We start from the raw sequence: 22,047 nt of genomic DNA, 5'->3' as shown, positions 1-22,047 counted from the left end.
ATGATCCCCTCCCTTTCAGGGACTGGGACACAGGGCAGTATTACAAATTAACCACCCCAAACACACCTCCAAGATGACCACTGCCTTCTTAAAGAAAACGTTTTTTGATTGCTAGGCCGCCAGGGGGGCAATCATAACACCCTAAATATATATTGTGCCACGTCCTAATTATTACAGTAGAAATGTATGGAGAAAAACATGGACTTTTCAGGCACATATACACAACTATAACAATCTCTTTATTTATTCATGTCAAAAAATACATAAATTCCAAAGACACAAACTAATTAAAAAAAAATATATATATATATGTTCAACAGGCCCATGAATTCATCCTATCAAACAGCATTATATCATCAAAACCTTCTTCCTGTGGGATAGTATTAATAATATAGTTACCCAGTCCCACTGGTATATGACATTGATTGCTGAGGTATGGTCATGGGTCCTGGAGATCACATTAAAATTACAGGTGAATGCTCAGCATGTTTTGCGATGCTATCGCTTCCTCAGGAGCCTCTGTTTGATTAGAAAATAGATTTGTTACATACAAAGCCAATTTTAAAAAACCTGTATACTTATTATTGACAACAATGTATTTAGTTAAAGCTACGCATGTGTCTCTGTTACCTACTCACCTGTCACCTACTCACCACTATAAAAATTGATATACATTCAAGCTTCTCCCGGATGGATATTTTTGTATACAGTGGTGTGAAAAAGTGTTTGCCCCCTTCCTCATTTCCTGTTCCTTTGCATGTTTGTCACACTTAAGTGTTTCGGAACATCAAACCAATTTAAACAATAGTCAAGGACAACACAAGTAAACACAAAATGCAATTTGTAAATGAAGGTGTTTATTATTAAAGGTGAAAAAAAATCCAAACCATCATGGCCCTGTGTGAAAAAGTGATTGCCCCCTAAACCTAATAACTGGTTGGGCCACCCTTAGCAGCAACAACTGCAACCAAGCGTTTGCGATAACGTGCAATGAGGCTTTTACAGCGTCCTGGAGGAATTTTGGCCCACTCATCTTTGCAGAATTGTCCTAATTCAGTTACATTAGAGGGTTTTCGAGCATGAACGGCCTTTTTAAGGTCATACCACAACATCTCAATAGGATTCAGGTCAGGACTTTGGCTAGGCCACTCCAGAGTCTTCATTTTGTTTTTCTTCAGCCATTCGGTGGTGGACTTGCTGGTGTGTTTAGGATCATTGTCCTGCTGCAGAACCCAAGTTCGTTTCAGCTTGAGTACACGAACAGATGGTCGGACATTCTCCTTCAGGATCTCTTTGTAGACAGCAGAATTCATAGTTCCTTTTATCACGGCAAGTCTTCCAGGTCCTGAAGCAGCAAAACAGCCCCATACCATCACACTACCACCACCATATTTTACTGTTGGTATAATGTTCTTTTTATGAAATGCAGTGTTCCTTCTACGCCAGATATACTTGGACACACACCTTCCAAAGAGTTCCACTTTTGTCTCATCGGTCCACAGAATGTTGTCCCAAAAGTCTTGGGGATCATCAAGATGTGTTGTGGAGAAATTGAGACGAGCTTTGATGTTCTTTTTGCTCAGCAGTGGTTTTCTCCTTGGAACTCTGCCATGCAGGCCATTTTTGCCCAGTCTTTTCCTGATGGTGGAGGCATGAACGCTGACCTTAACTGAGGCAAGTGAGGCCTGCAGTTCCTTGGACGTTGTTGTGGGGTCTTTTGTGACCTCTTGGATGAGTCGTCGCTGCGCTCTTGGGGTAATTTTGGGCGGCCGGCCACTCCTGGGAAGGTTCACCACTGTTCCATGTCTTCGCCATTTGTGGATAATGGCTCTCACTGTGGTTCGCTGGATTCCCAAAGCTTTGGAAATGGCTTTATAACCCTTTCCAGACTGATAGATCTCAATTACTTTCTTTCTCAATTGTTCCTGAATTTCTTTGGGTCTCAGCATGATGTGTAGCTTTTAAGGATCTTCTGGTGGACCTTACTGTGTCAAGCAGCTCCTATTTAAGTGATGCCTTGATTGTGAACAGGTGTGGCAATAATCAGGCCTGGGTGTGGCTAGAGAAATTGTGGGTGTGGACAACCACAGTTATAGTATGTTTTAACAAGGGGGACAATCACTTTTTCACACAGGGCCATGATGGTTTGGATTTTTTTTCACCTTTAATAATAAACACCTTCATTTACAAATTGCATTTTGTGTTTACTTGTGTTGTCCTTGACTATTGTTTAAATTGGTTTGATGTTCCGAAACACTTAAGTGTGACAAACATGCAAAGGAACAGGAAATGAGGAAGGGGCAAACACTTTTTCACACCACTGTATGTGCCTGAAAAGTCCATGTTTTTCTCCATACATTTCTACTGCCTTCTTAAAGAAGCTGAGGGTAAAGGTGATGGGCTGGCCAAGCATGTCTCTAGACCTAAACCCTAGTGAGCATCCTCAAATAGAAGGTGGAAGAGTGCAAGGTCTCTAACATGCACCAGCTCCGTGCTGTCATCATGGAGGAGTGGAAGAGGCCTCCAGTGGCAACCTGCAAAGCTCTGGTGGACTCCATGCCCATGAGGGTTAAGGCAGTGCTGGAAAATAATGATGGCCACACAAAATATTGACACTTTGGGCCCAATTTGGACATTTTCACTTAGGGGTGTACTCACTTTTGTTGCCAGCGGTTTAGACATTAATGGCTGTGTGTTGAGATATTTTGAGAGGACAGCAAATTTACACTGTTATACAAGCTGTGCACTCACTATTTGTAGCAAAGTGTAATTTCTTCAGTTTTGCCACATGAAAAGATATAATAAAATATTCACAAAAAAGTGTACTCACTTTTGTGAGATACCGTGTGTGTGTGTGTGTGTGTATATATATATATATATATATATATATATATATACATATATATATATATATATATATACATATACATATATATATATACATTTTTTTCTTATGTGTCACCATCATTAAAATTATTCTGCTAATCTGTCAATCATCTCTTTCAGTGCACTTGCAGAGGCTACCATGGGAAAGAAAGTTCTTCACATTCCGTATAGAGATTCTGTTCTGACAAAACTTCTGCAGTCTGCTTTAGGAGGAAACAGCAGAACTGTCATGGTATATTATAGCCTATTTTGCCCTTACATGTTTGTCTAACATCCCTTATATAGTCAGTAAGGTTAAAAAGGACAGGTCCATCCAGTTCAACTTATGTATTTGTATGTGAGAGTGATTTTTTTTTTTTTTACCTTCTAGCAATGTCAATAGCCTTGTTTGTTCTTTTTAAAAAAAAAAAAAACATGAAGCACTGTACAGTGTAAATTCTGCCTCCTGATGAAGACATTTATAGGTTTTTGAAGTTGTCAACACTCTCAGCAAGCACAACTTATTGAGGAAGGGAATTCCACATTTTACTGCCCAAATAGTAAAGAACCCCTTTCTCAATCTAAGGTTAAACCTTCTTTCTTCTAATCTCATAATCACATGTCCTCTTCAGGGACTTTAGTGTAAACATTTTACCACAGTTGTTGGAGTCTGCATATTCAAGATGACGCTGACCCAGTGTTTTGTAAATGGGTAGGATTATTGATTTATCTACTGTATGAATGCCCTTTTTAATGCATGACAGTATTTTGATGACTTTGTTATTTGCAGCATGATGTTGCATGCTATATCTAAGTCTGTGATCTACAAGCACCCCCAGATCCTTTTTCCATCACTGATTCTCCCAGGGAAGACCCTCCTAATGTGTATTTTGGGTGTGTTTTTTTGGCGTCCAAGTGCATAACTTTTTCAATATTGAACCTCCTCTGCCATAAAGCTGCCCCACCGCCTTTTTTAAATTAAAATCTTCCTGTGATCTCTATATCGTTAAGAAACACATTGAACAGCATTGGCTCCAAGACAGAACACTGGGACACACCATTTACAACTTTAGACCATTCAAAGAATGAGTATGTAGCGCTTGGTTGCTACTAATAACTAATATCCACCATGTCACCCTGCTGCCAGACCTCCATCTATCCCTTTTGAGATAATGAACAGTCATTTTGCGTTGTTTTTTTGTTTTGTTTATTGGAGAATATAACTTGGTTGCGGGAAAGAAAATATGGGATGCCCATGGAACAATTGCTTTGCCATCATATTTAAGAATTAAAACAAAAGGTTGACCCATGAAGTACTGATGTACACATAATATCTACAGGCACGTCTCCTGCATAACACCATGCAGACTATTTCTCTTCCTCTGCGTATCTCCTGCAGACTGTTGCTCTCAGGACTTCCACCCTCCTTGCCAAACTTCCATTGTAGATCATTATTCTTCCTGTCTCATCATCCTCTTTTGACAAAAGAGATCACTCTGAACAGTCTCAGTTGCTGGTCTAGTAATTTAGTAGTATGTGCTGATTGGTGGACTACTGCTCCCAGTTAGTCCAGCCTCCAAATCCTGCTCCCTCAGGCCGCAGCAATTTAACACTCTCCCCACAGTCTCTCCTCTGGCCTCGCACCCAGCTCCCCTGGCATGCCTTATCCAGAACTCCACTGTGGTCCACTTACCGACCTTCTCCTGTCCTGAAGCCATGATGGAGAGCTTTAACTGGACATATGTTCTGGCAGATTCTCCAGCCCCTCTGTTCCAGAACGCTTCATCCATAACCGTGTAAAGATGAAGCTCCCTCCCAGCTCTCCCGGGCTTCTCTGCTAGGCCTCGCACCTCCCCCCCCACCCAGAGGGGGATGGGGCCCCTGCTGCTGCCTAGTACTCCATTCTCCACGTCTCCTGGGCGACAACTCTCCCCCCAGTGGACTGTTACCCCAGCTTATATGGGAGGCTTAGTCAGAGTTCCTCACATGAGCTGCCTGCCACTCCAGTCCTAGGCCCTGTTCCTCTTCTCGATCATTCTTCCTGGAAGCAGGGGAGGTGCCTCAGGACTAAAGCATTCACACCCACTGCTGCACTCCCTGCCCCCCAGATCAAAACAAACAGGCCTAGCCTGAAGCATCGGCCTGCCCAAATTTACTTGCACTGACAGTTTCCCTTACAAAATCCTCACTGTAGCACCTACTTATAGTAGAGACTGCTACAAGTAATTTATCACTACTCTCTGTACCTGTTCACCGTTCATATAACCAGTTTCCTTCTTGTTCAACGATTTTATTGGTGTTAAAAGCAGAGAGCAGAACATACCAAAAGTTTGAATAGGTCAATGTTACAGAAATTTTACATCATCCATAGATATACACAGAGGAGGATAATAAAGTATTTTGCACAATACAAAGGTATCTGGAAAGAACAGCCCCTCAAAGCAAGCACCTAATCTAGGTAAAAGGGCCATCTTAAGGTGTGCAGCATTCCAAATAGTGAGTAAAATACATAAAACATTAAATGAGTGACCAGGACCGTATGTCCTGGGGATTTAGAGAAGAGAAAGAAGAAAAGGGGGGAAGGGGGTGGTGTAAAAGAGAGAGCAAGAAGAACAGCTAGAAAGGAAAGGAGAGAAAAAAGATAGGAGAGAGTGAGGCCATCAACTCACCTAGGAGCGGGGGGTATCTGTCCGCCAGGTGGCAGGAATTAGGAGAAGTGCAAATTTAACCGGTTTCCTATCCACGTATAGTATCAAATGCCTTAGCAAAATCTAAAAATATATATTGGATGTCCATTCTTCCACATAGAATAATAATAGGTTGGTCTGACAAGAATGGTCTTTCATAAATCCATGCTGGTTGTCACATATGATACCTTTATTAGAGACACAATTCTTTATAGAGTTCTTACCAGTGGCAGCTGTGCTCAATATTTTGAGGGGGGTGGGGTGGCAAACAAACTTGCCCCCCTCACTTGCACTGCCGCCTTGCCACCAAACCAACCCCCCCCCCCCCTCCTGGAGACGGACAGACGGGAAGGCAGGGATTTAGAGGCCTTACTGTAAGGAGGAAGATGACACGGATCTTAGGCTGCTGCTTCTTGCTCCAGGAGGATCCGGAAAGAGTCGGGGCTTCTCCTCCCATTGAGGCCTTACCGTGAGGAGGAAGATGACCCATGGCTGCTGCTCCTCACTCCAGGAACATCCGGGAAGAGCTGGGGTTTCTCCTCCCGCCAAGGCCTTACCGTGAGGAGGAAGATGTCACGGATCCGGGGCTGCTGCTCCTTGCTGCAGGAGGATACGGGAAGAGCTGGGGCTTCTGCTGAGGCTTCAGGAGATTCCAACATACAGGAAGGGGGTCCTTAGACTCCCTGGCCAGTCGGGTCTCAGGACCCACTTCTTGGTTGGCCGGGTGGAGATTGAGGAAGACAATAGAGAATATTGATTCGCTATTGTCACTCAACTGGATGGGCTCAGGGCGCAGTGCTCTGCGCCCCGAGCCCACTCTTTTTTGAAACCAATTAGAGCCTCAGGCTCTAATCATGTGCTTAAAAAAAAACTATGGTATTGAGATCCCTGCGTCCGGCACCCTGCATGTAGATTAGAGGCCGGGTGCATGGATTAAGGGGGCGGCACCCCTTATGAACGGGCTGCTGCTGGTCCTTACCTACATACTATTGATGTTAGACTGACTGGTCTGTAGTTTCTTGGTATACATCTTGATCCTTTTTGTAAATTGGTACCACATTTGCTCTACGCCAATTAGTTGAGTACCTTTCCAGTCAGTAAGGTGTCTTTAAAAATTTAAAATAGTAAAAAAAGTGGCTTGGCTATAACTAAGCTAAGCTCCCTAAGGACTTATGGATGTAAATCATGTGGACCTGAAGATTTGTTTACATTTGGTTTCTATAATCTCTTTTGCACTTGGTTTTCAGCCAACCACAGAGATACAATACTTTTGGCAGAGCATCATTAATATTACTGTTACTGTTAATATTACCATTAAGATTATCAAATCTCTCTTTTTCACTTGTAAAAACTGAAGAGAAAAAATATTTAATACATCTGCCTTTTACCTGTCATTTGTAACCAGCTTGCCATGTTCATCCATTATATTATTATTTGGGTGTTTTTTACCTGCTGTAGCAAAATTGTTTCTCATATTCTATTTTAGCTGCCCTGATTTCTCCCTTGCATTTCTTGTTGCATTCCTTATAAATCTGGAATGCTGATGGTGTCCCTTATACTTTGTCTTTTTTGTGGTAAAAGTTAGTTAATTTTGTTCCTGATGCTTGTTAGATTAATACACTTGTTTAATTCCTATTTAAACACTTCCACTTGCCTTGTGTGTTCTTTGTTACAAATATTTGGTACCTCTCAATATATTTCAGGAATGTATACAATATATAATTTCACATAAACACCTGAACCCAGCGCTCATGTATGTCAGTAAACTGATGTCATTTAAATCCTATAAGATATTCTCTCCTCTTTAGTGTGCAGCAGCAAAAGCAATCTTACAAAATGTGGTTGACCCTATGCATCAAACACTAACAGTGCTCTACTGTATGATCTGAATGATTTCTCCAACCATTGTCCCAGTATACAGATCAATTGTTCTTGTTAAAACACATTAATCGCAGTTATGCTTAACAAACAATCAAAGTCCAAATCGGCTAAATGAAAAGTCCATCAGGATAAGAACAAATAAAACGCATATGATAGAGAGTCCTTCCAGTTGAGACACGTAAGGATAAGGTGATATCTTTCCCCGTAAAGATGTACTGCATACGTCACAGGTGCCTGTCCTACACCATCACCGTTTTCACCAACGTGTGAACCCACATTTTTTTGATGCGTGCATTCATGAATATAAATTATGTGATACAGTGTTTATGTATTGAATAGATGCTATTGTAGACTTAGCCCCGAAAGCTGGACCATGCGGGGCAACGAGAGGCCGCTGGAATGGCCGGCTGTAAGTATGGTTGGAGAAATCATTCAGATCATACAGTAGAGCGCTGTTAGTGTTTCATGCATAGGGTCAACCACATTTTGTAAGAAATATTTGGTCCCATTGAGTGTTGTGCAGTAAGGATCTCAGCCAACTGAAGTTAGTTTTTTTGACATTTAGAGTTCTTGTCATATCAACCAATATTTTTTGGCTATTATTTTACTGTAAATGTAATACAGTAAGATAGAAATGTAGGTTAAAATATACATTTTCAAATACTAGTATTTGTGTAATTAGAACTTTAGCATTCCTTCACATCTGTGGACTTGCAAGGTGTTTTTTTTTTTGGGCACAGGGCACATTTAAATAAAGATTCTATAACTTTTTTCTTCTGTAAATTAACTGATGTGACTTTCATATTTTTCCAAGTGTATTTTGTTTGTATTAAAGTAGTTGTAAGTCCTGTTACACCACTTGAACCTACAGGTAAACCTATAATAAGGCTTACCTATAGGCACTGTAAATATCTCTTAAACCTGCACGTTTTAGGAGATACAGTATTTTTCGTATACGATTGCGTCATTGAGCGGGAGCCTCTGGTCATGGCAAGCTACTGAAGAAACAGTTCACTCATGCCATTTCTGCAGGAGCCTGCCGTGACCAGTGGCTCTGCGAGCATGCGCAGGAGTAAATAAACAGGTACTGATTCTGGACAGCCGCACTCTTGAAAAAAAGTCCTTCTTTTATTTAGAAAAGTTCACATCAAAATCAAAGACCGAAATCACAGCAGACAAAAGAGCTGACACTTTGCACTAGCAGTAGTATAGCTATGAATAAGCACTACTGCTAGTGCAAAATATCAGCTCTTTTGCTGTGATTTCCATCTTTAATTTTGATGTGAACTTTTGTAAATAAAAGAAGGCAATTTTTCAAGAGTGTGGCTGTCCAGAATCAGTTCTTGTTTATTGCTATTAGCAATTGCCAGCACCTATGGCTTCCAAACTGAGAGAGAGGTTTACCATCTGTTTGTCTTCCTGGAGCGGTGATATCTCCTTCTTCCCATTTCAAATTTCTGGACTTTGCTAAAGCATGCGTGGGAGTGATGTAATTGCGGCTCCAGCTAATCACAGCGCCGGATCCCGCAAACCCAGGAAATAACTCCAGGAGACATGTTGCCGGTCAAAGCGATGTGCGGGGCTGCTGCAACAGCTTCGATCTAAGGTAAGTATTTCATAATGAGCTAGTATGCGATGCATACTAGCTCATTATGTCTTTGTCCTACAGGGTTTGTTTTGTTTATTTTTTGAGTTCACAACCACTTTAATGGGTTGATTTGCTAAAGTAATGTTGTGTGTCATGTGCTCACTTTGAATGCCCAATCTTTTGCTAGCTGTTTTTAAAATATCCCTCGCACATGATTGAAAGTCGGCGGGGGATGCGCTTGGTGCATTGACTCCTGAAGTAGTTAAATTCCCTAGCAAGTTCACAGATATATTGCAAGTCAATAAAAATGTTTATAAAAGGGAAATTTGACAAGTAAGCATTTAAAATACTTGACTTTTATTTGGTTTTACCAGCAATTTGTAGGTTGGTGACAGGGTCAGGGTCTCCTTTTTAATACATTCCAGAAGAAAAAGTAAATGCTGCAAAAGATTTATCGTTATCATCTCTTATTTTCTTATACATCCTAATTATCTTCCCAGAATGTATTATGCATATTTCCTTAATGCATTTTGAAAATGCCCAATCATACATTTTAATACCTATTATTATATATGTTTTTTCCATAGATTGCGGCAGTGAGTCCAGCAGACATCTGCTATGAGGAGACTTTGTCAACACTCAGATATGCTGAAAGGTATTACATTCATGTAAAATTTAAGAGGTTCTCCACAGGTAAAAGTTTTGGTTACTAGGGCCAGGTATGCAAGAAACTGTCCTTGATAGATGATCTGACATTTAGACTGTTGGCACAGAATATGGATCAGTATGAAGTGCATGTCTGGAAGCAACACATAAGCCGCGTACACACGAGCGGACTTTTCAACGTCCAAAGTCCGACGGACTGAGTCCGTCAGACTATTCGATCGTGTGTGGGCTGCAACGGACTTTTGACTCGCCAAAGTCCGAAGGACTTTAGAATATGGAACATGCTTCAAATTTTCCCGACGGAACTCCGCCGGACCCGGGTCCCTTCGAAAACTCCGCTCGTGTGTATGCTATTCCGACGGACTAAAACCGACGCTAGGGCAGCTATTGGCTACTGGCTATGAACTTCCGTATTCGAATCCAGTCGTACGTCATCACGTTCGAATCCGTTGGAGTTTAGTGTGATTGTGTGTGGCCAAGTCCGCTCCGCCGAAAAGTCCGTCAGAACTCCGTCGGAACTCCGGCAGAACTCCGACGGAACTCCTTCGGAAGTCTGTTGGACATAAGTCCTCTCGTGTGTACGGGGCTATACAGTAACCTGGGTATGTTTGCTGCATGTGGAAAAGTACACATACAAGCAGAGTGTGGTGCCTCAAATGATGTGGTATGATGTGAGTGTGGGTAGACCATTGCTAGGCATGTGGTGCACTTGGGATCCCTTGAGTTTTTGAGGATTGGGTGAGGGACAGAGTAAGTTACCTAACTTTTAGAAGGCTGAGCATGAAACCTATTACCTGAAGTTGATAACATTGGAACTGTTTCTCACATGTTGTGCTTTTACCCTCAGTAAGTGGTTGGTGTTAGGGTATGCTAAATGCTGTATTAAAGCAAGCCTATCATCTTATTGATGATGATAAACTGAGTCTTTCCCCCAGAATAATGGACACCAAAAAGTGCCGCCAATTGGGAAATCAAGGTTGCTGATTGCTTCTTGCATCACTAACATATAGAATATAAAGATAGAAGGCTTCCTACAGCTTTCTACAAGTGATGATTTATCTTCAGTTTATATTTGTAAAATAATTTTTTGTATGAATTGGATACATGGAACCTAAAGGTGCCCACCATACTGGAAGGTCTAAAAAAAAACATCTTTAATTAGATTTGTAATAAGATGACAGGTTCATCTTAAGAACATTGCTTTTACTCCGACTTGGCTAGAGTGACCTCCTACAGCTCCCGTAATTTAGAACTCCTTCCATAGCATTGTCAATAAAGTTGATAGCCACTTTAGAGACTGCTGTTTATATACTAATTGTATTTGTAAAGAAAATTGGGGGAGGGAGGGGTGATACAATATTCTCCTTGATCAAGTAAAGAATGCAAACAAGACCCTCTAGGATCACAGAACTGTTTGTCATTTTCCATACCAATGTTACTGTTAGTTTGAATCAATTCATAGCTGAGTAAAGCCTAGTACACACTAGTCGATTTTTTTTTCATTCAACCCAGCAGGGCTGAACGAAAAAAGACCTGACACCTCGGGAGCAGCAGCTGTACTAATTATCCAACTTTAGTAGAACGATCTCCCCTGCTGTTCGATTGTGTTCTGACAGAGAGATTGCCCCACGCAAGAACACTCTTGGCTGAGAGCGCTAATATGGAGCCGGTCAGTAAACCTTTTTCAGTCATGCCCCTTTGACAGAAGCTGGCCGGAATGGCCAGCTTCTGTTGAACTGGCTGATGCCGCCTGACGTTTGTCCCGTGTGTACTAGGCTTAAGAGCAAGCCACCCAACCAGTGTCCTCATTGTCTACTTCAAAATACCTCATTCTATTGTCATTGCCTTGCATTCTAATTAATTGTTTTATGATAGGTTTACTGATTTGTATTTCTGCTAATGCATTAGAGCAAAGAAGATCAAGAACAAGGCGGTTATCAATGCCAGTCCCACAGAGCGCTTAATTAAGGAGCTGAAAGCAGAAAATAACAAGCTTTTATCAAGGCTGGCAGGACTCGGGAGCTCAGGAAAGAGGGTGGAAAAAGAGACCAGTATGTTAAAATGTGTACAATTATTTATATATCTTTTTATAAACTTGTATTTGGTATGATTGATATGTTTGTTGTCTTTTTGTACACCTTAGACCACACCTGTTGCTGGTCATGTTATATATGTTCTGTAACTGATACGTTCTAAACTGTGTTTAAATCATAGAGGAACTACGCCGACTGCTTGCAGAAAATGAGTTGAGAATACAAGCAATTCAAAATACATGGGAAATGCAGCTACAAGAAGCAAGGAAAGAATGGGAACAACAGTTTGCTGCAATAACACAGGTCAATATACCAAATAATTACAGCTTTTTGTGTATCTTTCAAAATTGAACCGTGGCCATCTAAAAAAATGCCATGTAGTCCAACCTCCAGGGTAGGGTTGCCACCTCATTCCTTTAAACCCAAACACATTAATTACACAAGTTCTGTGGCTGACTAAGGTGGTAATTAAAGAGGAGGGCCAGTTAAAAAATAAATAAATTAAAAGTCAGCAGCTGCAAACACTGTAGCTGCTGACTTAATAAGCCGACTTACCTGTCCAGGGCACCCGCGATGTCGGCCACCTGAGGCCGACCCGTCCCTTGGCTCTCGGGTCCCGGCGCCGCCATTCTATGTAAGGGAAACAGGCAGTGGAGCCTTGCGGCTTCACTGCCCGTTTCCTACTGCGCATGCGCGAGTCGCGCAGCACTTTGTGAATGGGACGCGCTGTGTTCTGGGACACACAGTTCCCAAAACACAGCGCGACCCATTACCCAGAAGACGCCGCACGGAGGAGAGAAGAAAGAAGATCTCCGCGGAGGAGGAAGAGGCAGATTAGGATGATGTGCCTAGCAGCATTTCTGGTAAGTAAAGGTAAAATTTTCATTTTTTTTTTAATGATTTTTTTCTAATTTTTTATGTATTTTTTTTTTCACTTTAAACTCACTTAGTGCCCTAGTTGTATTAAATTAGCCTCAGAACCTGTGTAATTAATATGTGTTCAGGTTTAAAGGGATAATGTGGCGACCCTTCTCCAGGGAATAACTAAATACACAGCAGAAATTCATATATGCCAAAGCATTTGTACCTGCACCCAGTGTGAATGGACAATAAAGAACCAGCAGCAGACTGATGAGCTCATGTCTGACCTGATTGGCCCCTATGCATGCCCTCCCCTCTTAGGCCCCATTCACATATCACCTAGTTTGAAAATTGTGTAGCGGGAATGCTCTTTCCAAGAGCAATTTGCATGCGCTTTTGCGTGACGCATCGCATGAATGGGCTGCCCAACACAAAAAAGAAGCTCTTGCTCCTTTTTGGGTGACAAGCTTCACGCGATTTTGAAAGGAGTGGTTTGCCATAATTGATGAGCAACAATCACATCACAGTTGGAGTGCATTTGGGAATAATGGCACCTAAAGGCACGTTGTGCAGGGCGATTCTGCCCATGATTCCTAATTCCAACGTGTGAATGAAGCCTTAGTCTGACATTTACTGTTCAGGGGATAACAAGATGCTGAAAGGAAGATGTTCACACCCAGTCAAAATAAATGTGTTCCAATAGATCAATACAATTAAAGATGAGATCCAGATATGGATATTTTTACTAGTTACGTTGGTCCATCTTGGACCAGCTGGAAGCTGGAAATCACTGTATTTATGCCCTGCTACCTGAGGGATCTTCCCACCTTCTGGGTCACATACTGAGCGGATGCCCTGCTGCATTGTAAACATAGGTTCACTCAATGAATTCAAAGTTTTCTCTGACTGGATGCAGTGGAGAGGTGGGGAGGTGATATCAACTAGTACTCAAGTGGACCTTGACTCAGCTGGTCCCTTGGAGAGTACTCTATTCCTGACAGGAATCTTGCGCCCTAGGGGTTTCAGGGTTTGGGTCCTTTCTCTTCAGAGGAGACACCTTTAATACACAATGTGCCCTTTTATTTGTGTGCTTCACTTTTGAGTGCCCCCTTTTAAATTCACCTGGTGTTAGTTTTGCCTGTGGGCGCTGCACTGAAGATCTTTCAAAAGAGAAAATTGTTATTTCATGTAAATATTTGTGATTATGTTTAAGACTACTGTAGTTAGGTCCTGGCTAACAATAGGAGTGGGATACCGCAGCTTCTCTTTATAGCTGCTGCCCTGTGTTGCTGAACTGGTTAACAGCTATATCAGCAAGATGAGGGAGCTGAGCAGGAAGAGTTTAATAGAATGAGTTACACAGTACTGCACTGAGGGAACTGTAGTCCAGAGGTAAGAGACTCTACTGTAATCAAGCACTGTAGAAGAATGCAAGAAAGAGGGGAAAAAGCGGCATTTTCTCAAGCTGTACAGGACACAGCTTCCTTTTGCCATGAGGGAGACAGGAGAGTGCACATCACTGTCCACTGTACACTATTACTACTGCATATCGACGGCCTGAGTAGGATCCGGAGTGATGAGTTCAGGGTGCAGACAGCCAGAGTCATCTGGGTGCAGAGCAGAGAGTAGAATAATTGCTATGTGCAGGGCTGTCTTTAATATTGATTGGACCCTGAGCAAAAATTTAATTGGGTTATCCCACTTATCAACTATTTGCAGACAGCACAGACTCAAGAGGCAGCTGCTTTGGCCCCCACAACAATGACTGTGCCCGGGACAGCTGCCCCTTTTACCCTAAGTTAACTGCTTGCCGACCGGCTCCTGTACTTATACGTCAGCCGAATGGCATGGCTGAGCAAAATAATGTACCCGTATGTTACTTTGAATTTCCCGCTGTGCGCGTGCACGCCTGCCATGAGCTCCGTGACCTAGCCAGCGGGACCCGCGGATTCGATGTCCGCTGGGTGCCCGCGTTCAAGTCACGGAGCTGAAGAACGGGGAGATGCCGATGTAAACACAGCATTTCCCCATTCTGCCTAGTGACAGGACACTGATCGTCTGCTCCCTGTCATCGGGAGCAGCGATCAGTGTCATGTCACTGCTAGCCCATACCCCCTACAGTTAGAATCACTCCACAGGACACACTTAACCCCTCCCCTGCCCCCTAGTGGTTAACCCCTTCAATGCCAGTGAAATTTTTTAAGTAATCAATGCAATTTTATAGCATTGATCACTGTATTAATGCCAATGGCCCCAAAAATGTGTCAAAATTGTCTGATGTGTCCACCATTATTTCACAGTCATGATAAAAATCGCTGATCACTGCCATTACTAGTAAAAAAAAAAAATATTAATAAAAATGCCATAAATTTATCCCCTTTTTTGTAGATGCTATAACTTTTGCGCAAACCAATCAATAAACGCTTATTGCGATTTTATTTTTTAACTAAAATATGTCGAAGAATACGTATCGGCCTAAACTGAGGAAAACATTTTTTTTTAGATATTTTTTTGGGGATATTTATTATACCAAAAAGTAAAAATTAATGTGTTTTTATTCAAAATTGTCGCTCTTTTTTTGTTTATAGCGCAAAAATAAAAACTGCAGAGGTGATCAAATACCACCAAAAGAACGCTCTATTTGTGGGGGAAAAAAGGACGTCAATTTTGTTTGGGAGCCATGCTGCATGACCGTGCAATTGTCAGTTAAAGCGACGCAGTGCCGAATCACAAAAAGTGCCCTGGTCTTTGGCCAGGAAAATGGTCCGGAGCTTAAGTGGTTAACGATGGCCCTGGCTGTGTGTGATGGATTGTTGTTGTTCAGTCCTCTCTTCGCATTAGGTGGCCAAAGTACTTGAGTTTCGAGCTTCAAGATCTGTCTTTCCAGTGAATATTCAGGGTCTTTTTTCCTTCAGGATTGACTGGTTTGATTTTCTTGCCATCCAAGGGACTTTCAAGAGTCTTCTCCAACACCATACTTCAAAAGCATCACTTCTTTGGCGTTCACCCTTCCTTATGGTCCAACTTTCACAGCCATAGGTTACTGCTGGAAATACCATAGCTTTGACTATAAGGCACTTTGTGGGTAGGGTGATGTCTCTGCTTTTTATAATGTTGTCTAGGTTTGCCATTGCTGTAACATATGGTGCGTGATGCTGTGTGACGAACTGTGTATAACAGTATAATAGAAAAGGAAAACATTTGTATGATTAGTTACTTAAAACCAGGAAGGTTTTTCAAAAAGCACCTGGATGACGTTCACTTGTCACATTCTGTTTCAGGGAAGTTTTTATGTTTTGCTTTACCTTGTGTAAATCATGAAATTAATGTCCACGTTTCCATTATTCTTCTTCTAAATGTGCACTACATTTTAGCATCTTTTTATTATTATTATTTTTTTGGGTACATCATAAACACCCAGTCAAACTTTGATGCACGTCATAATGGGCCAACAGTAACACAGCAAAAGAAGGTACCTCCCATACAGGAAATTGTGATCACATCAAATACATAACATTTTAGCATCACTGTATATATTTTTTTTATAATACCTGTTAACATTTTTTAATAAATATCAGTATTTCACAAAGAACCGACCCCCCCCCCCCCCCAAGAGACTCAGTGACTACTTAAAGAGTCAGGAGCTGACTGCTATAGTCAGAAGGTGGTGTACAGGTAGTATCTTACAGCTAAGCTGTGTGAATAAGCGTCCTGGGATCCTCCTGAGCTCTGTAAACTTACTTTAACATATTTACTCAGGTCCAAGTCAGCAGGCTAAACAGGTTCCTTGTGATATGTAGACATGCACCTTAATGTGTGCCCAGTGCTCTTCTTCAAACTTCACAGCTCATTAGGGAGTCCATTGAGAAGTCCTTTTAGGAGGCCTAGAAGAGATTGGTGTGGAGGAGAATGCAGCTTAAAGCAGAACTATAGGCTGAACCCGTACTTTGTACTAGACTACAATATCATTGAAATTGCTCACCTTCTTTGCTCTATGTACCCTCAATCAAACTTTTATTACAACTCTTCAAGGAGAGGAGAATGATACAGTCATTTCCTTACCTCCTGAACATAAATGAAGACCCGCAGCTGTCTGGAGTGCTGAAATACTTCATTCAAGAAGGTAATATACTGCTTCTTTATAATGCACATGTTGTTGTGACCCAATCTTGTCCTATTGACCCTCTTTGTTCAATGTAAAAGGAAAAATGAAAAAGCTTTCCTAAATAACAGGCCAAGAAATGGTCCCTATGTTGAGGTTCCTGTGACCACTTAAAGTATGTGTGAAGTGCATTTTTCCAATTGTGTTTAACTGTTCTAATAGTGATTTACTAAGGATTTGTGAATGTTTACACAATAAATTGTGCAAACATTAATTTCAATTATCCAATCATTTCAAAAGAATATGAAGAAAATAATGTTTTCTTATTTAATCTGCACATGATTGGATATTTGAACTTAATATTTACACAGCTTATTGGTGAATGTATTAGCACAGCAGCCTCAGTCATTTTACCATTTGTACAACGGGGAACTATTCCTCCCTGACACAGCCAAAGGGGCATTATTCCTCCAAATGACACAATTGATGGGGCACTATTTCTTCCATTGTCACCAATGATGGAACACTATGCCTCTCACTGATATAAACAATGGGGCAATAATCCTGTCACAAACAAAGGGGCATTATCTGCCCTTCTCCCTGCTGACCACATTTTTTATGCCTATTGACCACTGAGCCCGGGGCTTTGTTTATTGCCATTGATGCCAGGGAATTTTTTTAACTCCCACTGGCCACAGTCTGTCCCCTCTCAAGTCTTAGAAACCCTTGATTTACAGGGCCACATGACCACATAAAATGATGAATAAGAAACTTGTGTTTCTCAGGAAAAAAAGCATAAAGTTATTTAGGGCCATGTATTCTAAAGGATGATTTTTGCAGGGTTGTCAAAGTGCATTTCAAGCAATATAAAAAGAGAACAATGTAAGAAATGTGTAAATTAAAAAAAGACCATGTTAAAGACAAATACAATAGGTAAAATGCAAACACAAACAAATTCTCTAAATCAATTGTAGAATATAGAAAAATTACAGAAACATTATTTAGGCTTAAATGTTGTAAAACTAAAAATGGACCAATAAATTAGAAACTGGAACCATAGTAAAAGGAAACCAACCAAACCTACAAATATGAAGTAGAAATTAGAATACAACTGAATAAAATTAAATCATTTATACAACTGAATGAAATTAAATCATATATACAAAAAATGTACACAAATGAATGAGTGAAAAAAAAATAAAAAATAGAAGGAAAAAGTGACATTAAGGAAATACTCTTCCCAGTTAGCTGTGACTTCTCTTGACATGTGCAGTAGAGGGATAAAATTAGATAAACCAGCATTTCACTCTCAGTTTCAATATCAATCTTCTTTCTCATGTCAATTGATAGTGGAAATCCGCCAGGTGGAGGAGGTGGCCTATTTCTAATTTATGTTAGTTAAGTGAAGTAAACTACGTTAATTTAAGCATCCCATCATATGGGAATTTTGAAAAATAGAGCTTTTCCTACACATGAATAGATATTACAAGTGTTCACCATTTAATTTCACATCACATGCTAGTAATTCAGAGAATTTACCTTGTATTGTAGTTCAGCAAAAAGTGGTATCGTATGATGAAGTTTATTCCATTCTCTTGCTTCAGGGTCATCTGACATTGGCAAGGCTCCTTCTAATGCAATTACCTTGAGGGGACTAGGGTATGTATTAAGTAGCTAGTCAAAACCTGATACACTATTCTCTCTACTGACCTTCTCTTAAATGATGGGTGCCTGGATCTTTTATGGAACCACTGACTTCAAAACACTCCCTCTCCCTCAATATGTTTAATGAAGCAGAATATAGTGACTTCTGAAAAAGAAGATTACACAGCAGGCACTTCCACTGCAAGCCTGATTTCCGTTTTACAAGTTACTCAATATAAATATGCATTTCAGGTAATGACAACGTAACTGAACGTAATCAGGCTTGCATCCTCCTCCCACCCAGGCCATTTTTCAGTTTTCAGCACTGTCACTGTTTGAATGACAAGTAATCATGAAACACTGTACCCACACTAATTTATATAACTTTTAAACATCTAGAGTTTTCTTTTGATACAAATTTTAATTTTAAACAATCTATTTGAAAACTATTTACATCAAGTTTGTATGTTCTCCAGGGATATTTTGGTACATGAGGATGTATGTGTGTGTTTGTATTTTTTTAAGCAAGGTGGGTACTCATGTGAGTAAAGCTATGTACTCTATAAAGTGATACATAATATTTTAGCATTGTAGAAATGTGGAAAGGGATACGGGACAGCTGTCTGCTTTGTTGGGCATGCTGGCTCTGTGAAGGACATAAATCAGTGTCTGAAAGATAACAAGTGAGATGCAACATCCCAAGTGATATAGAAGAAAACTACATGGTGTGTGTGTAAGCAGTGCTAAACCCCAGAAAGTTTGGTGATTCCTGAGCTGGGTGACAGGTATCTTCCATGATCCCTCGAACACTCGGTTACTTTCTCTGCACTAGGACTTGTGAAATCAGGCTGGTTAAGCCCCATACACACAATCAGATTTTCTGCTGAGTTTTTCCTTCAGATTTACCAAAACCATATAATATGAGGTCAAACCTTAAGAGTTTCAATGTGTATGTAATCAGGCAGGCCCTTGCACTACATGGTTTTGGTAAATCTGAAGGAAAAACTCAGCAGAAAATCTGATAGTGTGTATGGGGCTTAAGACTTCCTTCCCATTCCAGAAATTTGCAGATCAACCTACATTGAATTTAGTGTAGACGTTGTTTGCTTGGAAGCTTGTACAGTACTGTTCTTATAGCAGCTTGTACAGTTCTGTTGTTGCACAGTCTCAAGTTGGGAGTCTGGACTTTGGGGTGCCTTGTAAAGAGGTTATTGTACATACTTGCTGTCTAATAAAATTATATGCAAATCTTGTGTGTGGTGCATGTGATGTTAAAAGGTAATGTTTAATGGTTATCTCAATTTTACATGTAACTTTTTTCTTGCTTAGAATTTTACCAAAGCACGCTACTTTCACAAACTTTGAAAACAAGGTGTTAATAAAACCTTATGGCAAGGCAAAAGTTGTTGTTAATGGAGTCTCAATTGTCACGGACACTAAACTGCAATACCTGGTAAGCTATGAAGGGAGTTGTGGGTTTTAATTATGACATGTTTATGCCATCCTATTAGATGGTATAAAGTTACTTTTTCAGACTTTTTATTTGTCATATAGAGTTGGATATGTCATGGAATGGAAATAAATTAAGTTACTTGACATACAGTATGTTTATTGAAATCATGTAATGCGTCTAAGGTTTTTGTGTTAACTGTGAAAAATATTTGCAATTCTAGAAAAGAAAACATTTATAATTTTAATCGGTTGATCTTTGATCATTGGTTAGGGGGTATTACTGTGGTTTTCTTTAATACAAACTCTTATGTCCCCAGGACCGTCTAATCCTTGGTTCAAACAGTGGATATCTTTACATTGGGTTTCCAGCTGAACGTGGCTCTGAGGACATCAGCAAGTTTGACTATGATTTCTTTCAGTCTGAACTAGCAGCAGCAGAGGGTTTTAGCGTAGATAAACTAGGTATGCATCTCTTCCTTTCATAATCAGTAATTTATAGATTATGACTTTGGCCTAATTAAAGTGATTACAAAGTCTGCACGTTAAAGGGGAAGTATGGGGTTTATAAAAAAAAATAAGCACCCATACTCCTCTCTATGCTGCAGCATGGGTGTGACGCTGTTGCTGTTGAATGCTGGCTCTGAAACCAAAAACCGAGTGATCAAATGACCACTGATCTATCAGTTCTCAGTCTGCTTGTAGCATAAAGGAGTGGCTGTCAGATGCCACTCTCTGCTCCTCCAGCACTCACTGGAGCGCCAGGCTGGAGAAGGGATGGAACAAAAAATAAGAGAATAAGGTTCTCTTAAGAGGGCAAAATTAGACCACTAAATATGATACAAACAAGCTTTATTAAATAGAAATAATCATAACAAAATATTAAGAAAAAGAGAGGCAGATTGATCGTGTACACACAGATTGAATTTAAAAGAGACGACGTTGCCAAGTAATTAAAAACAGGGGGAACCGCAGCTGCGCATATCACATACACAACCCAATCACCACTTTTAAGCGTTAATATTGTTTAGGCATATTTGTTTAGCAACAGAGTCAGAGTGAAGATATCTGTTACGGACTCCTGTTGATAGATATGCTCAGTCAAATGGCAAACATGGAATATATTGAGTGGATGTAGAGGTGAATTACTCTCCTGGTCTAGCTGAGGGTATTAAGTTAAGGATTGGAAGTCCATGAATTAGATAGTAAAGAAAACCCTCAGAATTTCCAGTTAATAGCCAGAAAGGATTGCACTAAAGCCAAGCAATGTAATGAAACATGATACGAACGTTTCCAGATCATAGACTATAGCCACTGCAGACAAGTCTCCTGGGAATATCAGCAGGGGAGGTAATACAGGAATATACTGGATGCATGTGTATATAAATAAAACAGGTGGGCTAAAGATACTCTCACCACATTGACAGTTGCGGTCATTCTTCTGATCACTTTCTACCCCCAGTGTCTTCAGCTACGAGACCGGCTCAGTATTAGTCTAATGCTGTGTGATAGGAATAATGCTCCATGCTTGTGTTGTTGTTGCCACGCTGAAAGAATGGATGGCGGCTGGAACTAACGAACAGCTTGTGGAATCCTGTGCAGTTCACTCATTGGTCCACGTTTGTAAAGTCGCTGCCACAACAAAGGGACCAGTACCGGTCGGAAATAACGAACGGCTCGTGAGATCCAGAGCAATTCACTATCAGACAGCTAACAAACGGTTCCCCATTGACGTACTGACATCACGTTTCACCAGCCTATGGATGCTGGTTTATTCAGAAGGCTCGTTCTGTACATTGGTGCATGCGCACGTTCTTTTTTGATGCTGTCTGACATCTGCACATACATTTGCAAAGAGTTGGGATCATGTATCCTGTCCAATTTGCTCACATTAACATTAGCCCTGGAATAGTTTTAGGTGGAAGCTTTCATTTGTATTCTTAATCAGCACTAGCTTTTTTTTCCTTCTATAGCTATGCATAGTACCTTCTGTTTGGTATTTCTCAATCTGATGGGGTTTTATGAAAGCAGTATAAGAGGCTGCTGTAAAATGTAAATTTCTCTTCCATTCATTGACGGACACAGCTCTCTATTATTCGGAACCACATGGTTATATTGATCCCCTACAGGAGCAGAAAAAAAGACTTGGCTACACCTCTGGGCAGTCTTAGATGGTATACATCCCCCTCTCTTCTATAGGCTTTCAGTTTTTTTTCTGCCTAGTCAGGAGTAAGGACCTAGTTCCCTGCCGTGATCTCTGGTCCTGGCATT

At 40.7% G+C, this 22,047-nt stretch overlaps 1 protein-coding gene across 1 annotated transcript in view; it reads left to right on the top strand.

The window, feature by feature from the left end:
• Positions 1-22,047, top strand: part of LOC143989406 (kinesin-like protein KIF28) — an 88,598-nt gene that overhangs the window by 38,000 nt on the left and 28,551 nt on the right. Inside the window, exons 8-15 of the mRNA XM_077489524.1 lie at positions 3,007-3,118; positions 9,609-9,676; positions 11,596-11,708; positions 11,902-12,023; positions 16,614-16,704; positions 18,288-18,342; positions 19,657-19,780; positions 20,097-20,241. Of these exons, the coding sequence (XP_077345650.1) occupies positions 3,007-3,118; positions 9,609-9,676; positions 11,596-11,708; positions 11,902-12,023; positions 16,614-16,704; positions 18,288-18,342; positions 19,657-19,780; positions 20,097-20,241 (830 nt within the window). The remainder of the gene's footprint in view (positions 1-3,006; positions 3,119-9,608; positions 9,677-11,595; positions 11,709-11,901; positions 12,024-16,613; positions 16,705-18,287; positions 18,343-19,656; positions 19,781-20,096; positions 20,242-22,047) is intronic.

This window comes from Lithobates pipiens, unplaced genomic scaffold, assembly GCF_037356315.1.
Source record: "Lithobates pipiens isolate NorthernLeopardFrog02 unplaced genomic scaffold, aLitPip1_a1.2 Scaffold_18, whole genome shotgun sequence".
In the NCBI taxonomy this organism is placed as follows: Eukaryota; Metazoa; Chordata; class Amphibia; order Anura; family Ranidae; genus Lithobates; species Lithobates pipiens.
This window is presented reverse-complemented; position numbering and strand designations above follow the sequence as displayed.